Source organism: Mesoplodon bidens (assembly GCF_964165515.1).
Source record: "Mesoplodon bidens genome assembly, chromosome: 10".
Classification (NCBI taxonomy): domain Eukaryota; kingdom Metazoa; phylum Chordata; class Mammalia; order Artiodactyla; family Ziphiidae; genus Mesoplodon; species Mesoplodon bidens.
The window spans coordinates 98,672,026-98,692,040 of record NC_138172.1 but is presented as its reverse complement, the minus strand read 5'-3'; the positions used below and the strand labels follow the sequence as shown (position 1 = coordinate 98,692,040).

Here is a 20,015-nt window from a genome sequence, read left to right as displayed (position 1 = left end):
GAGATGAGTAATACTTCCAGGAAAACGTGGCAGTCATACCACAAAACAATACCCGCAATTTTCTGTGTCAATAACAATGGTTAGTTTTACCTCCTTAGTAATTCATCGGTAAATGTAGGTTCAGGTTTTCTTAATCATCTCTTTTTATTAAAAATTATAAATTGTATAGAACCTTCATAATAGAATTTCATCAAGAATGAACTAAAGAACTCAATTGTTGCGTTCCCTACCCAAGTACACAAAATTAGTGGATAAATAGCAAGGATAAGAGAACAGGGTGTGTTTCTATGTGTGTGTGCTTCACTGTATGTACACATTCATGATAAGAGGTGGGCAGCTCCTTCTCAGAGTATTGTACCTATTTCCACTGTGCAGCCATCCCTTAATAAAAACTATTCTAACATACAACAAAAATATTCATCTTCATTAATTGCATATGGTAGTTCTCAGATAATACAGACACTCGAGAAACAGACTTTTTAGTTGTTGTGTTTTCCAGTTACACTGCTTGATCGGATCTCTAAATTTACACTCCATTGTCCCACGATACACAACTGTCCTAACTCTCCAACTCTGCCTAGCATCCTGCTACTTCTATGAGCTTTGATAGCCCATTCTAAAGTGATAGTTTCTTTAAGAAAATAATTACAATGTAAATTAGTCTTCAACAAATAGTAAGGCACGTTTTGGAATTAAGTGCCTAAGTACTGAAGCTTTGCTTCCCGATATGGTTAAAACCGTTATATAAGTTGAAGCATATCCATTCAATCTATGTACCTAGAAATATCATTTCTTCTGTTGCTAATGAAGGTGCTACAGCACAAATTTATTAAAGGTATACGTTTGCATGGGATAATAATTGGGTCGATAATATTAAATTCATAGGCTCATTATTTAATTGCAAGGGCAGATTATGAATACAGCTTCTAAAATGTATTTTAATGAAAAACACTACATCCTGACCTAATCATATCAACCTTATGCTATCTAATTAAGGATGCAAAAAATCATTAGAGTCGCAAAATATTAGTTCCAGCTCCATCAGGCTGTGAGCTGCCTCTTCATGAATATATATATTTTTACTCCATGATAAATAGTTAATGAGGTAAAAATGACAAAATTTGCATGTAGGCAAATTAGTTTAATAGAATGATGTCTTTTCTGACTACTGAAAGTGACCTTTCCTTCTCAAAAAAATGGCTAAAATACTTTGGAATTATCATCTGGCTGTCTTTGCACAAATGATAAATTGTATGTATGAACAATATAAAAATTACAAAATGCAATAATCCTAAATTCTCATCATACTCTAAATGTATTCTGTGCTTTTGCATTTATCAATTTAATAAAATGAAATTAAGCATATTATAAAGTGTCCATTTATGTAGCAATTTTTAATCCAGAGCATAAAAATGAGAAGCACGTGCTTAATAGCTAGCACTATGGCAAAGATCTAGATCAAATTTTTAAAGCACAAGAATTCTAGACTACTTACTTGAAATACTTTTATATTAAAATGTCCACTCCACTCTTAATTTAGCATTTTAGATTATAGATGATTGCTCTCAATTAAACTGGTATAATATCTTGAAATCAGTACATCAATTATTCAACAGTGCTACCTTGCTTCCCTATTGAAATAAACTAGACAAGCAAACATAAAACAAGTTAAGAAGAATAACATACAAAAATTAATCATAAAGAAGAGAAAGGCTTCATAGTATAAACACCAGGTCATGAAGAGATGTGACAAACAAATAAAATATATATGTCTATCATTTAACTTTGAGAATGTTTCTGTGTGCTTAACAAACATCACCCCAACAGCAAGAAATAACAGGTGTTCTACAGACTTTTCAAATGATTTGCATAAACATCTCTATGAGTCTCATCACTGATGGATGCTGAGTCTGTGCTATGAAAGGAACAGCAGCAATTCATCCAGATGTATTAACTTCTGTTAATGGCTCAACAGAATCTAAGCCAAAATATTTTACTTAAGACACAAATGCCTTTGATTAAATCGTTTACTTTGGTTACATTTAATCAAATTGTCTTTTCTCTGATCCATTTGAATGTGTACACACAGTCAGCATGATGGACTAGAAGCTCAAGTGACACTCTCTTCCTGAGTTCTACTCTTGTCCATCACGTGTCAGCTAAGCCATTTTACAAAGAAGAGAATAAATATTAATTTTAAAGAATTAAGGAATTTCACAATCTCCTTTAATTTTCCTTCTAGCACTTAAGCACTGGTTGATTTCTCCCTCCCTCCCACTTCTCCTCTCTTTCCTCCTGTTCTTCCCATTCTCCCCCATCTCTCATTCTCTGTCTTCTCTAGCTAAAATAAAAATAATTCTCTATTTTTCTCTGTATTCTCTTGTTCAACTCAAATCATTTTGGTACTTAACTTTGCTTGCCTTCCAAATTTCTAAACTTCCATGTTGTGAAAATTAATGACAAAATAAAATGAACAGGCACTTCAAAATTATCCTAGAGAGAAAATACTTTTTGCTTGATTTTTAGGATCATTTCAACCACTTTGGCCTTTTAAAAAGTATGCTGTTAGTCAAGGATTTTTGAAGAAGAAACCAAAATGAATATAAGGTAAAGTAAAAACTGTTTTACTTCAAGTCAAGGACAGTGGTCTTGAAAATGTCTGCTGTAATTTTAAACTAATGATTAAATTAACAGAATTCAAGACATATTGAGTATATTGTTAGTAAACCCATGTGAAATTTTTTTAAAAGCTAATGTTTAGGTTTCTATCAAATAGAGAACAGGATGAGGTAGATTTTATGTCTATTATACGGGCAGACTAAATATGTTTAATAATTCAATGGTTCATGCACACATTATTTTATGTATTGAAAAAATAGACAATAAAAATGTTCTATATTCTGCAGACCCTGTTAGGGATTGAGGACACAAAGATGGAGAAACTATTGGTTTATTACACAAGAAGATCTTCGTCTAAAGAGGAAGAGGGACACACGGGGAGTTAATCCCTAGATTGTGTGTTAGATGCTGGAAAGGTCAAGTAAAACAGGCAGTTAGCAAAAAGGAGATGGTTTTCTCTGGCAGTTCCACTGAAAAAACACTCAAACTGAGCCCAGGAGAATAGTTCTTTTGCCTGGTGGTACGTGAGGAGTTGGGAGGCTGTCCTTCTAAACAGAGAGAAATGTACGGTAATGTGAAATAGTATGACATATTTAGCAAATTATCCATATTTTATATGGCTTCCTCTTATTTTGCTAAGAAGCATTTGGTAAGAGGAATGTTGAGAAAGGATGAGAGAGATGAGCATGCAGGAGATGTCACTGGAGAGGTAGAAAAGAATCAGATCAGACGGCAAACACACAATAGTATGAAGTTATTGAAAGTTTTATGACAGGGGACTGCAGGGTCAGACTTGCATTTTAAAAATACTATTTTGACAAGAGAGGAGAATGAATTCATGGACAGTGCAACAATGTGGCAACTGTAGCATGAGATTGAAGGCAGAGAAAGCCATTGGCAAAGTATGGCTGTCATTCAGAATGTGGGTATTGAGGTCCTAGACATAGGTAGTAACAAATGGAATAGAGAAGAGGAGATATTAAGGAAGACAAAGAAAAGTCTAGAAAAACTCTGAGTTTTAGATCTTTGTGATTCAGAGTACATGAAAATGCCAAGTACAGAGATTATGGAAGTGTAAATGGCACAGGTAAAATGTATGCATTAATTAATTAACTAAGTCAATTTTGTTTGGACCATACTAGGTTTTAGGTAAATTTGGGACATTCATCTGGAGATATCAAGTAGGCTGCTGGATTGTATTTTGGGGGGACTCAGAAAGGAGGTGTATTCTGGAGACACGTATTTGATCATCTTCAGCCGGATGGAAGATACAGTTTGAAAGGAGGTTTATCAAAGGCCTATGGAGAGTGAGACAAAGAATAAACCAAGTACAGAACCCTGGGAGATGCTAACACATAAGAGGCTGGTGAAGCCAATGAAAAAGACAAAGGAGATTTCTCCTGAAAGATGGAAATTAGTCTAGGGGACTGACTAACAAAAGCATCAAAGGAGAAAGGCAGAAATAATATCCCTTTCCTCCTGTTCACTCAAAGTCACTTTAAGGCTGAAAATCTTGTCGTGTGTGAAAACTCATTCCTTTATGTTCTTCATAACCGTTGTGTAATTTTGCCATATATATATATATATATATATATATATATATATATATATATATATATATGCCAGGTATCAAGAAATATTTTTTAAGAAGATAAGAATGCTGAATTATAAGTACCATCTGGTCATGTCTCCTCATTTAGACTAATAAAAAAATCAACATACAATTGAGCGGCAAGATTTGTACAGCGGTGGCGATCAAATACAATAGTAAATGGCTTCAAAAACAATGTGAGATAATTTAACAGCTGGCTGATATGCTAACGGAATGAGCTTCTTTCGTGCAGTCAAAACACAAATCTACTTCAAACCAACTCACCTTCCTCCTCTCACCATTGAGTCCTCTCCATTGCTCAGATCTCTTGACTATATCTTAGTTCCTGATTGGAAATCTCCAAATCATATGGTATAAAAAACTTGGTTTCTTCACTGTGGATGTGCTGAAATGCATCTAATATCCAGGAATCATTGTGCAATCTAAAAGCAAAATCATTTGTTATCTGGTTTTTTTCCCCAAGTATTGTTTGCTTTTTTCCAAAAATGTTAAACACTTTGTCTCTTTTATAAATTTCTATGTATTTAATTCACTAGTCCCCTTTATTTTTCAGAAATTATTTGACTAAGATTCCAGAAATGATTTAATGATTTTCTCTGCTAGATATCATAACCCAACAACAACAATTTGGAATTTTTACAGCTATCTCCTAGAAGCCTACTATGTCTGATTCTAAGTTATAGACTGTAGAAAAATGAGAAATATTTAGCCATTACTTTGTATATGAGTGTCAAAATTAGTTCAAATGTAAGGGATTTGTCAAAGGAAATTTGAGTTTGGATTTATATTTCCTCAGCAAGTTGGTTTTAGTGTCATGCCACAAGCTCAGTCAGCACAGAGGTTTTGCTTGGTTGGTTGCTTTACAACGTGAGTAATAAATGGACAAATCTGGTGAAGCATCTAACCTGATGTACCACTCATTTAGTCTTTTCCCATTTTTTAAAACAACTCTAAATATTCATTTAGAAAAGCACTGCTTTTCTTGTGATACTGATAAAGTCACAGCAGAGTATCTTACTAAAAATATTAATACTTCATTAGTAACATTTAGATGAGTATTATAAACATTAATTAAGCCAATGCTTATAAAACTTTCCCATAAATTACCTCTAAGGTCAGAGAAGAGAAAATGTATATTCTATCCTTAATCTATCAGTATATTTGTTTTAATATAATGCTTGTTTTTTGTAAAAGTTTAAGTAAAATTAAAACTCTGGGGAAATATCATATTTATCCTATGATTTAGTGGACACTTGGCTGACCATGTTTGCCTGGAACCAGTTTAAAAAAGATAGAATTGTGCCACTAACAGTCTGTAGACCAGATCAAGAACCTTAATGCATCACAGTGTCAATAAACTACCCATTTGAGAAGTAAGTTTTTACAAGATGCCCAAAATATAAATCGGATTATCAAGATAATTAAGGATCCCATGGAAATGTCTTTCTACTCGGTGTGGAGAATTTTAAGTATTTTCTTTCAATGATCGGGATAATTATCTTTTGCTTTAAATGGGCTAGATAATAAAATTTAAATGTATTGCTTTCCTATTATAATGGTAGTTAATTTCACATTCACTGTGTTACCTAGCTTTACCTTAATCCTGTCATTTACATATTTACATGTTAAAATCAAAAGTTAGTCTTACTCTTTATAAGTAACAGAGAGAGAATTTAAACTCAGAGTTAACTCCCAAGTTCATTTGATTCCATCATCTGACTCTTCAGTGAAAATAACTGACACAACACATATCTTCATTTAACTAGATCCTTTCCAAAATATTAAAATAGATTTTTTTGACCTTTCTTGCCAACTAAGATGCATGTGTCTTTTTCCCCTCAACTATTTTTCATCATCACATAGTGGAAATACAGTCAGCCTTCTGTATCCTCAGGTTCTATACCTACAGATTCAACAAATCAGGGATTGAAAAAATTTTGAAAAAGAATTCCATAAAGTTCCTAAAAGCAAAACTTGAATTTGCTGTACACAGGTAAATATTGACATAGCATTTACATTGTATTAGGCATTATACATAATCTACAGATGATTCTAAGTACTGATGACCCTTGAACAACATGGATTTGAATTGTTCAGATCCACTTACACATGGATATTTTTCAATAAATATAGTCACCCTTCCTATGTCTGGGTTTCACATCCACAGGTTCAGCCAATCATGTATCACAAACTTAATACACAATCTGCAGTTCTACAGTTCATTGTATCCTAGGAGGTGGAACCCCAGGATTTGGAAGGCTGACTACAGGACTTGAGCATCTTATCTGCCGGGGACCCGGAACCAATCCTCCATGGATACTGAGAAACAACTGAAAAAGCAAAACTGCCACCGGCATCTCTGATGGTCCATAAGGCTTGGTGCCATCTTGAAATGCAACTACTATTCTTACTGGGTTTGGAGATTCTAGGTCAGCAATTTGAATGATTTGCTAGTTGTCTTGTTAAACAAGAACTAGGCTTTACCATTCTCTTAAGCTTGTTTAATGTAACATTCATCTTTTTCTTTTAATGGTGGTAAGATTTAATGTAGTTAAATTACTGTCAATTTGCTGCCATAAACATTTTCTATATGAAGATTTTAAGTGCAGGATTATCAACAATGCAATTAACTTTGAATTAATTAGGAATCACAGTCCTGTTTCTGCTATAGCTTCTGCTCCTTTTGCCCAGGAAATGTCTGTCTCCTCTCTACATCTCCTTCATTCTGTGTGAAAGAATAATTATACAAACATCCAAGCCAGGATCTACAGGATGGCAAACAAATGCTTTAACAGAGAACAAAATGGCACATTGGAATATGGAAAGCTGTATGAAGGTCAATTATGTTTGATTTTGATTTTTAATTTTTTTTTTTTTTTTGCTACTTTGAGTGGCATTTCCCAGTGAAAAGCTTCATTATGGGTTGTGAATGAGTCAACTTACCAACCTCTATTAGTTTTTAGCATATTTCTCAGCTCTATAGAGCCAGCTTACACGAACAAGGAGAAAATAGTCTATGGTCATAGTCGTATATGCAAAATTTAGAAATAAATTGAACGTTGATAATTCTGTAATTCATTTGATAATATAATCAGTCAAGCAATAGAACATTTATCCAAAAGTGAATTGTTTTATCCTTTTGGATATTTATGCAGTCCATACTGATCAAATTTTGTGAACATCTATTAAATATTCACTTTTTTGGTTCTCTTGAGAAAGTTAATGATTCCAGCTAAATGTTAGAATAATTTCTATTAAGATAAAAAATGTAAAAGCAGTTCCAATTTCATAAATAAATAGGGCATTGGTAGAAATTGATGAGAAAGAGCAACAGACTATTTTCTCTGTGTATTTACAGTATTAGAATTGTTCAATAAAATGTTAAATTTAAACTTTCCATGATTATATTTAGTTATGAAAGTTTTTTTCAAATAGGTTAAAAATAACACAAATACACGCATGTATTTTCATATTTTTGCCATTTTGGGTATGTGTGTATAAATATCAGATTGAATTGCATAAAATTGAAGATATTGGATCATATTGGATGAAAGAGAGAAAAGGAGAAAAGCAAACATGGAAAGAATTCTATTGATTAGTGAATCTAAAAGGAGAATACACAAGGTCATTGCACTACGTTTGCAATTTGTGTAGGTTTGTTTTTAATAAAAAGCTAAAATTTTATGATATTCTACTGAAATACATGTCATTACATGGTGATGGTTGAAAATTTTAATTTCTTTTAACAATGCAACTATTCAATATGTCTAAAAATTTTTACATTTTAAAATTTCTTCAAAATGTAATTAAAAGAGAGACTACATTCCACCTGTTCATAAAGCCTTAGGCATTATTGTTTATAGAAATAGGTCACATATTATGCCACAGGTTCTGGTGATGGACAATGAAACAAAGTAATTTACAAAGTCCTCTGCCCTCTGTCCTACATTTGAAGCAATTCACTGCTTGGTGAATGGCAGAAGCTATTATGTTTGGTTCACATCTGAATGTGGGTCATTTACAGAAACCTAGCATGTGACATTTCTTTTCAAGCTAAAAAGGACAAGTGTGAACATTTAGCTAATATAGTATTTTAAGGATCATGAAAAGGATGGAAGCTATAACTTAAAATAGCTCTAAATTTAAAAAATATATAAAAATGAAGAAGAATCAAATATGATTGCTTATTTCTAACTCCAAAAGTTACAAAAGATTTCAGCAGTATGGCTTTATACATATTGTAGTCAATGTGCTTATGATTTAAGTTTGAAAACTACTTACCTGCTGGTGTAAATACATTAGACTGTGGCAGGTACAGCTCTGAATAGACAGCATGTAAACAGTCAAGCTTCTTATAGAGTGACAAGCATATGCTTGCTAAAATTCATTCATTCATTTTTTTAATATTTAATTTTTTTTCCTAAAATACAAATATTCTTTAGCAGAATTGTTGAACACTTTAGATGAGGTGTGACACTGAAGTGCTTATATGTATGGAGAAAGCTTTGGTTGGCTTTCTAGAAATACTTGAGCAGTCACCATTCTGTTTAATAGTAATTAAAATCCAAATGGCTTTTGTATGAACTTGTACTAAATGGAGAAAAAGGGAAATACAAGGAAGCCATAAAGAAGAGAAAGAAAATAAAGAAGGAAAAGTAATTTTAGTAAAAGGAAAAAGAAACACAGAAAATAAAAATGTGCATGCAATGGGAAATAGTGAAGAACCAACCCCATCCCTCCACCACCATTTCCAGAGACAGTCCTGTCACAGGTTTCTAGTTATGAAGTGTATATCCTTCAATGTATGTGTAGTCTCATGTTTGTAAGGGGCCAATCATCCTCCTCATTTACTCCTCATTCATGTACTTACTTGGTCAGAAAATATTCACATGTGCCTATCAAATGCCAAGTACTTGGTAAGTGCGACCAGTAGGGGAAGGGATAGGGGAAGATTCCTGGAAGGAGGTGGAAAGGAGCCCTCATGACAGAGTGAGGGGGAGATCACAGAGTGATGGGAGGTCACAGAGTGATGGGGAGGGCACAGAGTGATGGGGAGGTCATAGAGTATTAAGGTTGTACAATGTGGGGAAGGCATGGTCCCAATCAAGAGACCTCATATTTGTAAGAGTAATAGGAGCCATTAAAGCAAGAAGAGATTTTTTTTTGATTAAAAATGATGCTGGTTACAGTGAGAATAGATTAAAAGGGACAAGAGGGAATATAAGAAGACTAGTTGAAGGCTGATGTTACAGTAAGTCATGGGAGAGATTAGGGCATATTGGACAGGGAAAGGACCCTATGGATAGAATGAGATGAACTAGTTCAAGAGCTAAGGAACCACCAGAACCTGGAGAAGGTTTGTATGGAGGGTGAGAGAAAGTATTTGAGGAAACCTCCCAGGTTTGTTTGTTTGTTTGTTTGTTTGTTTGTTTTTTTCAGAACTGGATGGGTGATCTTGCATTTACTGATGTAGGAAACCCCTTCCTTCCTTCCTTCCTTCCTTCCTTCCTTCCTTCCTTCTTTCCTTCCTGCCTTAGTTTTGTCTTCAGAACTGGATAGGTGATCTCAGCATTTACTGAGAAAGGGAACCTTACGTGAAGAGGTGATCTGGAGCAGAAGACAATGAGTTTCTTTTCAGAATGTCGATTTGGAAGTCCCATTGACATATATATGTGGAGTTGTCAAAGTTAATAGAAAGTTCTAAATTGCTTAATTAAATTCATATGTATCTTGAAAGAGCTAAATTTTAGAACTAAACTTAGCTGCCTAAATTACAAATCTGTTAGAAATATACAATTTAAATCAATTAACTTGTTCCAAAGGAGCAGAGCAAGGTTTAAGTTTGATTTTACTGCTCACATTTTAAAAATAAATGAAAGAGAGTCAGAGAGGTTAAAGTATTGCCAAAGGACACACAGCTAGTAAGTAACAGAGTCAAGATTCAAGCCAGATATTGAACCACTACATCACAGCCATTCATTAGGCAAAAATTAACCACAGATGTGAATTTTAAGTAATCTTATTGTTAAAAAAAATTAAGAAATATGACATAGAAGTAATATTGCAGTTTTGGGAGTTGCAAAGACTGCATAAAAATAGGTGTTGCAACCTTAGGCAAATTACTTAAAGTCATGAAGGCTTGGTTTCTTCATATGAAAGGAGATGACAGTAACTGGTCCTGAATCACAGAATCAGTCTGAGGTTTAAGTGAGGTAATCTATATACTGTATTCAAACCAGGTTTGACGTATACAGTAAGTGCTCAGGACACGACAAAAATTACTATTCAGTAACTAAAAGGAAAACATTAAAACTTTTCTTTATAATCTCCATTTTGCTGATCTGTATGGCATGTGATGGAAGTTTTCTGAACCTATACTTGGAGATTCTGAAATTATTATGAGAGCCAATAATATATTTATTAGGGTTAGGATTCTATTCTTTCTCATGACCACAAGGATCAGCTCTACGAGTTCATACTGTCTTATATTGCACTGAGGGAATTAGGTTATGTAGATGGATCAGGTTTACTAGGGAAACCCAAACTATAAAGAGTAAGTGAACCAGAAGAACTTATGGCAGTGTTTTCTCAAAGCAAACTAATCTGTGAGGTCTTAGCCACTGAGAAAGCACGGGGCTGATAATAGATCCTGGTCTCATGATCAACATCCCTAACAAAGGTATTGTCCAAGCACTTAACCCAGACCTAAGGCTGAGACACCTTCTATCATTTGTGCTGCTGCAGGATGATAGCTCCATCACAAGCGTGTCCAAGATCACCAGAAACCCGTCTGCTGTTTCGAGCATCTAAGCATGCCACATATTAACCTACTTATCAGATCATTAAAAAGACTACTCAGATAGGGAGGCGGAGTATAGGGATTGGGATAGTGGAATTGAGTATTGGTGAGACTGGAGCTAGAGATCATTCTGCACCTATGATGTGGTCAGCACTTCCCAAGGTCCTTTGGATTTCTCACATACAGTGCCCAAATGTTTTGCATTTCCCCTGCTATGTGCATCATCATGACCCTTTAAAATTTCTCCTTCCACACCGTGCTGTATTTTTAAAAAATTGGCTGTTGCCAAAGAATTCAAACTAAAACCCTATTCTGATCACTTGGATAAATCAGATTAACACACATGAGAGCCATGCGTGTACCTTTTCACACGTCTTCATTATACTCTGGATGAGTTCAAAATAAAAAACACTTGGGAGCTAGTGTCATTTGAACATACAGCCTGTGAGTCCCATTTTATCTGAAAGAGAAGGTGTATCTTCATCACGTAGATATTGTATTCATTTATTTGTTCATGTATTTAATCGAACACATATTAGTTGTGTGTCCATTGTATTCCAGCCACTTTCCTGGGTCCAGAGAGGAGACTGGTGAATTCTAGAGTTAACAATCTTGCCTTCAGTCCTCAGTCCAGAGTTTCAAGTTATTTTGCCTCTATAGTTCTTTTTCATTTTGAGTTGACTACTGTACTGATGTAACATTTAAAATACATGGTTTAGAGTTTAACATACCATTTTATGTACATGTAATCCTCATTGGCTTGTGACAGCAAACCAAAATTGTTGCTCTTTTTGTTTGATAATTTGTTTGTTCAAGTGTTTTAGTGATAAGTATAGTGAAAATGCTTCAGGAAGATTTTTAGAGATTATATATAATGCTAAGGCAGAGAAGTGGAGAATAACATTGGCTTGTACACATTATGCTATCAGGTGCAAGTACTTACATGGAAGTGAAAAAGGAAACTTCATGTCCCCATGGCTTAAAACAAGCCCAAACCATGAATTTGGACTGTGCCAACAAGATAATCTACACATTGTCATCTCATTCAGGTACATACACTGTCTTAACACCTACTTGCTATTGGTCAGAACTCACATACCCAATTTCCCACAAGCTCTGGATTTAAGTAAATAAATAAAAGGAGATCCAGTAGATTAGTTTAGTTTCTCTTATCCTAGAGTTACAGAAGCAGGCTAATTTAGCAAAACCCAGTTCACCAAATGACTGATTAACAATTTAGACTTAATTGACCAGCTTTTATTTTATTCTTATAAGAGAATATCATGTCAAGGAATGTTCTGTTTATCTCTGACCCAGCTTCTTGAAGCTATAGATGGGGATAGTTGGAGTAGAAATAGACCCTTCTACTTGCAGAAGAAAAGATGGAAGGGGAGTCAGGATATAGCATGAAGTCAACGGCCCACATCAGAGAGCTTGGTTATGAGGAACAGGGGGAGGATACTGATGGGCTTTTGGCAAATGGGTGAACAGTGAATTGATCTGGACCCAAAGCAATGAGCCATTTTGGTTACAATCTTTCAGTATACTGGAGCTGACACAATGTAGCATCCGAATCTTTTAAAGAGGTCTATTCCTATACAAGCATACCAAAATGTGCATAGTCCATTTCTGTCTCTCAGGGCATAGAGTGCCCATAACTCAGTGACAATTTAAGAGGGATGAAAATTATTTAGCAATATTTAGAACTTTTTCCTTTACATGGTAAATAATATTTTGCTTTCAGTAAGGAAAATTGTAAAGAAGATTGATTCAGAAGTGGAAAATCTTTGATTATCTTATACATATTCCCTAGACAATGAATACGCTCAGAATATTCTCATCAAAATCTGTCTTTAAGTTATTTTAATCTAAATTAACTTTCCTAAGTAATAAATGACAGTAGCTAAAACTTATAAGGCTATTCAGAACTATTAAGACAATGATCAAGAAGACATCAGCACCCCAAATACTAATTAACTCGAGTACCAGTCTTTCAGATTTGTGTACTCCTTCCAGGAATATAAAAGCTTTAACAAATCTGTCATTTAAATTGTGGTTTCTCATTCTCTGCATATTACAGAAAATATGTGTGCAGCCTATAGATCTTTTGGACTATTCAGATAAAGAATTTATTACAGCTGAAAACGTCAGTCTAGCAAAAAAAAAAAGAATTTAGAGTTAAAGTATCCATATAAAATCAGTAGAAGCTTTACTTGGAAGAGTTATGAAGAACGCTGCAAAGCTAAATATGCAGTAAACAGTCTGAGAGGTATAGGTGGTCATTAGAGTTTCTCTCTTATGTCAATGCCTGTAGATGACCATCTATAAAAGTTTGGTAAAAAGGAAAATTTTTTTTTGGTACATGTCTCTTTTTGAATTATGGTTTTCTCAGGGTGTATGCCCAGTAATGGGATTGCTGGGTCATATGGTAGTTCTATTTGTAGTTTTTTAAGGAACCTCCATACTGTTCTCCATAGTGGCTGTACCAATTCACATTCCCATCAGCAGTGCAAGAGTGTTCCCTTTTCTCCACACCCTCTCTAGCATTTATTGTTTCTAGATTTTTTGATATCTCATTGTAGTTTTGATTTGGATTTCTCTAATGATTAATGATGTTGAGCATTCTTTCATGGTTTGTTGGCAGTCTGTATATCTTCTTTGGAGAAATGTCTATTTAGGTCTTCTGCCCATTTTTGGATTGGGTTGTTTGCAGCTCTATTTACAATAGCCCGGAGATGGAAACAACCTAAGTGTCCATAATCCGATGAATGGATAAAGAAGATGTGGCACATATATACAATGGAATATTACTCAGCCATAAAAAGAAATGAAACTGAGCTATTTGTAATGAGGTGGATAGACCTAGAGTCTGTCATACATAGTGAAGTAAGTCAGAAAGAGAAAGACAAATACCGTATGCTAACACATATATATGGAATTTAAGAAAAAAAATGTCATGAAGAACCTAGGGGTAAAACAGGAATAAAGACACAGACCTACTTGAGAATGGACTTGAGGATATGGGGAGGGGGAAGGGTAAGCTGTGACAAAGTGAGAGAGAGGCATGGACATATATACAGTACCAAACGTAAGGTAGATAGCTAGTGGGAAGCAGCCGCATAGCACAGGGAGATCAGCTCGGTGCTTTGTGACCACCTAGAGGGGTGGAATAGGGAGCTTGGGAGGGAGGGATATGCAAGAGGGGGGAGATATGGGAACAGATGTATATGTATAACTGATTCACTTTGTTATAAAGCAGAAACTAATAAAAAAATAAAAAATTTTTAAAAAAGGAAAATTTTAAAAAAGAAACTCTGGAAAAGAGGAGCTCTATCACACCCAAAACATAAGCTGATGAATTAAAATTACTTAAAAGAAAAACCAGTAAGATAAAATGGCAAAACTGTTAATATCTAAAAATAATACAAACTTAAAGAACAGACCAGAAAAATAAAAAATAAAAGGTTGTCTCATTTAGATCTTGACATTATCCACATCAAATGAATTCTACATAGCTTATGATAAGGAATTTAATGAAAAAATATCCAACTTAATAAAAATAGAAGCAAATAATTGTAAAATTTCTGAATGAGCAAAGATTATTTTGATTAAGAGATATTTAAAGACATAAAAATGATCAAAAGACTTTACTGTATATGAATTATAAATATCTATTTTTTCAAAATAAAAAAATTAATTTAAAAGATAATTTTCAAATGGAGAAAATATCCACAAGCATTAATACTGTTATTATATATTAAACTCATATAACTCAGTAAGAAAAACATTTAAATATCTATAGAAAGAAGGGCAAAAGGACACTTAAAAGGCAATTCGCACAAGAGGAAAATATAAATGGGTGGTAAGCATATTGAGAATATTTAGTGTCTAGAAGATGCATGCACATTTAGAAAAGGATGAGATTTCATTTCTTCCATGAGATTATAAAAGGTTCACACATGATGTGAACACGACTTGCTAAGTTTCCTCATGCACGGCTGTGGAAGCATAACTCTATACAACTTCTCTAGAAAATAATTTCACAATAGTTATCAAATGTCTTGGAAACATCAAACTCTCTGAACCAGAAATTCTGGGTCTCTAGGAGTCTATTCAAAGAATGATTAAAAATGGGGACAAGACCCTGAGGCTTAAGATGTTCATCAGAATTATTTATAAGATGCACAAAAATGAAAATAATCTATTGTCCAGGAATAAAGCAATATTTAAATATTTTATACTGCTTATATGGTATAAAATATTGTATAGGCATTGTATGTTAGTGAACTAACATGAAAATATGATATAACTTTAAGTTTGAAATCAACATGTATCAGAGAAAGAAAATATCATATGACATCACTTATGTGTGGAATCTAAAAATGATACAAATGAACTTATTTACAAAACAGAAATAGACTCACAGACATAGAAAACACACTTATGATTACCAAAGAGGATAACGAGAGGTGGGGGGGATAAATTAGGAATTTGGGATAACATATACACGCTACTATACATAAAATAGATGAACAACAAAGACCTACTGTATAGCACAAGGAACTCGGCTCAATATCTTTTAATAACCTATAATGGAAAATAATCTGAAAAATATATATATATATGTATAACTGAATCACTTGCTATACACTTGAAACTAACACATTATAAATTAACTATACTTCAATTTATAAAAACAAAAACAAACATAAAAATCAACATATAAAGTTATACTTACAGTACAATTTCAACTTTGTAAAAATAAATATACACAGGAAAAGACTGAAATAAATTTATCAAAAGATTAACAATGCTTTGTTTCGATGGTGAGATTACTGATGCTTTTAATTTATTTTTTGATTCTTTTCAGTAGTTTCAATTTTTTTTACTAAATAACATATCCTTACTATAATAAGGAAAACCATTAAAGAGATCAATGCTTTTTTTACAGCTACAAAATCCAGTCAAAGTAATTACACCCAGCTCAAGAACCTCCTTGCACAGTGGCAAGGAACCAGCATCCTGGTCAATTCTTCTGCTAGAGCTATGGAAAGTGAGAATTTTTCTAGTAGAAACACTTCAGCAAGAAATTATTCAGGCTCTTGGAGAAATGAGATTCAATCAGCCAAACTCAATAGGGTCCAATCTGGAGCTTACACAGCCAGTCCCCATAATGTGGAGCTTCTAGTGCCCAGAGCTAGACAAAATGCTCTATTAACATCCTGCACCACAGCCTTGATCTTCTTTGTACTTCTTTTATGCCAGCAGTGTTATCACATTTTGACAGCACTGATTCAAAAGCCCGGAAGAGTTAGGACTGTTGCTTTAACATCTGGATTAGGAGTGCTAACCTAAATCAGTCAACATGCACAGATCCATATTGGGATTTTTCACTGAGATGAGTTCTTATGATTTCTGTGTCTCTTTGCCTACTTTTATGTCAGAGCAAAACCCCATTTCATTGACCAGATGCCTCTGATGGTGACAGTGCTTGCTTCATAGAAGAGTTGGGCTGCCCTGCTTTCCACCATCTCAGAAAAAGATAGTTTAGAAATATCAGTAAAGAGAGAATTATTCAGCAGACATGTTGGAGTGACTTTATTTATTCGTATGGAAAATACAGGTATTTTCCCTATTGGATACAACTGTAAATTTATCATCATCCAAAGGGCTCTTAAGAGCATCTACTTCTAAAATACAAACAAAACGTGCTTACGGTTACTAAGCATGCCTAGTTCTGACAAGACAGGTTAAGCACAAAGACAGTGAGGGGCTGGGGGAAAAGAGTGAACAAAACTTGTTTATTCCTCCTGAATTTTGTTTTAGTTTCATTCTTTATGATGTCTGGACGCTTTCTCTTCCCTTAATCATTTCTTCCTCCATTACAGATCTTCTCACTCCTCCTATCAACCCTTCCCCATGGGGTAATATTTCTGTTTTATTTTAAAGCAAACAACTATTTGTTTAGGTAGCAAAAGATTAAATCCCAGTTATTTGGTGCATAAGTTCTGTGCTTGCATTTTTTTATACTTTACAAGTACTCTTGATAGTAAAAATGTAGACTTTGGAGCAAGCAAAGCATCACTGTAAACATTTATCTTATTTTAAGTGAGAAGAGATATAGTGATATGGGAATGAAGGAGACCTACCGTGACCCAATCATTTTTTTAATCCTACAAAATTCTAAACAACATGATACACTATTTTATTTCTTTAACTCCTCTAGGAAACTCTAGTCATATTAAGTAGTAGAGTTACACTTCATGTAGAGCCTCTTGTAAGACCTACACATACGTGTTACACAAGAAAGTGCCTAAAATCCAGCAAGTGAACATCATTGCCTAAGGCTACATGACAAGTTAGTGATCAAATGAAAACTGAATGATCACGGAAGACTTTCTTCCCTTCCCAAGGAATGTAAGTGCTCAGGAAAGATGACATGCAGTGCTTCTGACATGTCCAAATATAAACCAAGACTGTGCCTAAACAACATGGATCCCCTGACAATTAGGCAACTTTACTACCCCTATGCTAGTGACCAAAGGGCCCCATCAGAGAATGATCAGTCTACTGAAGGAAAACTTAAGGAGTGAATTCACCTCCCATTTCATAGAAAATAATAATGGCTATCAAATGTGCTTGCATTTGCAATTGTCCTTATCTCTTTACCTATCACATCAAGAGGTAAGACTTTTTTCCCTAAATCCAAGGTTTGTCATCACATGTACTCAACCTAGGGTCTTCAGAGACCTTGCTCAATCAATCATCCTCCCTTGCTTAGACATCCTCCATATTTCTCCTTCTTTTAGAATTTTCATATAGGCATATTAATATATTCAAACCACACCCATATTAAAAGCCACTCTTTTTAAAAAACTTTTTTCCAACCACTCTCCATTTGCATCATGGTTTTGTGAAAAGAATTGGTGGTAAGTCTTGACTCCATGTCCTTCACTCAGCCCACTGCAATCTAGCCTCTACCCTACAAAGCAATGAAACTCAAGGCTTCCTCCACCCAAATCTGTAGTCTATATATTGTTTTCTCTGAGCTCTATACTCATCTATACTAATGTCTTATGATATATTTTCCCTTGTCAATATCAAAGATATCTCAAGGCCAATTTGAGGGAAAATTTAACCAATTATCTCCTCTAAATGTTTACTCTCTGTGTCCTATCTCTAGGAATGCTACAGTCATCCACACATCTGCCAAACTCCAAAACTTAAGGCTCCACTAAATATTATCCTTTCCTTCACCTTCCAATGAGCCCAGTAGTTATATTGGGTCACATAGCCATTTCTTAGATATGGCTCGACTGTCCATTTCCTGTGTCATTCATTCTCTTTAGTTAAGGCTTTTGATACTCTTTGCCTAAACTATTAAGATAGCTTTCTAACTAGACGTTCCTGCTTTCAACCTGGTCACTATTAAATCTCATCTTCTCTTCTATGAGCAGAGTGATCTTCCTAAAGTTAAAGACATTTAAAATCTTTCAATATTTGCACTTTATCATTAGAAAAAAATCAAGCTCCAGAACACAATATTCAAGACTTTTCTCATCTGGTCCTTGACTATATTTCTAATTTCAACTCAGCCAACTGCCCTCACCCTATATCCTATACTCCAGCCATATTAAAATACTTTTGATTTGACAAATATATTTTCTCATAACAATATGTTCTTATACCTCTTTCCTTCACCTGCAAACATGCTTGTTTTTCTTCTAGATAAATTATATTAAACCTTCAAACTTATTCAAGTGTTATATTTCAACTGAAGCTCTTGGCTACTGTCCCTATGCACCTCCAGACCTGGGTTGGTTCCTTTCCTCTATGCTCCCAGAGACTCCTATGTTGACCTCTTCCTAGCACTTTTTTTTTTAATTATGTAAAACACTTAGCATGAAATCTACCCTCTTAACAATTTTTTAAGTGCACAGTATAGTATTGTCAGTTATAGGCACAGTATTGTATAGCAGATCTCTAGAATTTAATCATATTGCATAACTGAAACTTTATGTCTGTTGAATATCAACTTACTATTCCTTCCTTTCCTCAGCCCTTGACAACCATTATTCTACTCTCTGCTTCTGTGACTTTGCTTTTTTAGATATCTCCTTTAAGTGGAATCATGCAGTATTTGTCCTTTGATGACTGGCTTATTTCACTTAGCATAATGTCCTCAAGATTCATCCATGTTGTTACATAATTCAGGATTCCCTTCTTTTTTAAGGCTGAACAATATTCCATTGTAAGTATATACCACAATTTTTTCCCATTCATCTGCTAATGGACATTTAAATTATCTCTACAGCTTGGCTATTGTGAATATTGCTGCAATAAAAATGGGAGTGCTAATATTTCTTTGAGATCCTGATTTTAATTTTTTGAATAAATCTCCAGAAGTGGAATTGCTGGATTATATTACAAAGCTACATAATGAAAACTGTATGGTACTAGCATAAATATATACAACAGAGCAATAGAACAGACTAGAGAGTCCAGAAATAAATGCATGCTCATCAACTGATCTTTAACAAGGTACCAAGAGTACACAATGGGAAAAGTATGGTCTCTTCAACAAATGGTGTTAGGAAAACTGGATATCCACATGCAAAAAAATAACCCTATATAAAACCATCCACAAAAATCAACTCAAAATAGATTAAAGACAAGTATAAGACCTGAAACTGCAAAATTTCTTTTAAAAAAATTTAGGAGGAAAGCTTCATGACATTGGTTTTGGCAATAATTTCATGGATATAAAAATGACTTTTAAAAAGCACAGGCAACAGAAATAAAATTGGACAAGTGGGACTGTATCCAAATAAAAAGCTTCTGCACAGCAAAGGAAAGCATCAACAGAGAGAAAAGTCTTCCTAGCACTTTTTATACTGCCTTATATTTGTTACTTTTCTTGTTTTTCTTCACCCACATATTTTGCTTGTTAAATTAATGACCTGTCAAGCCATACTCAAGGATATT

General features: G+C 34.2%; 1 protein-coding gene across 1 annotated transcript in view; it reads right to left on the bottom strand.

Moving 5' to 3' along the window:
• The window catches only part of LOC308624337 (uncharacterized protein), a gene marked incomplete at its 3' end in the record, with an annotated part of 268,953 nt that overhangs the window by 68,324 nt on the left and 180,614 nt on the right, over positions 1–20,015 (bottom strand). The window contains 2 exon segments of the mRNA XM_081247419.1: positions 4,496–4,550; positions 4,552–4,653. Of these exon segments, the coding sequence (XP_081103545.1) occupies positions 4,496–4,550; positions 4,552–4,653 (157 nt within the window).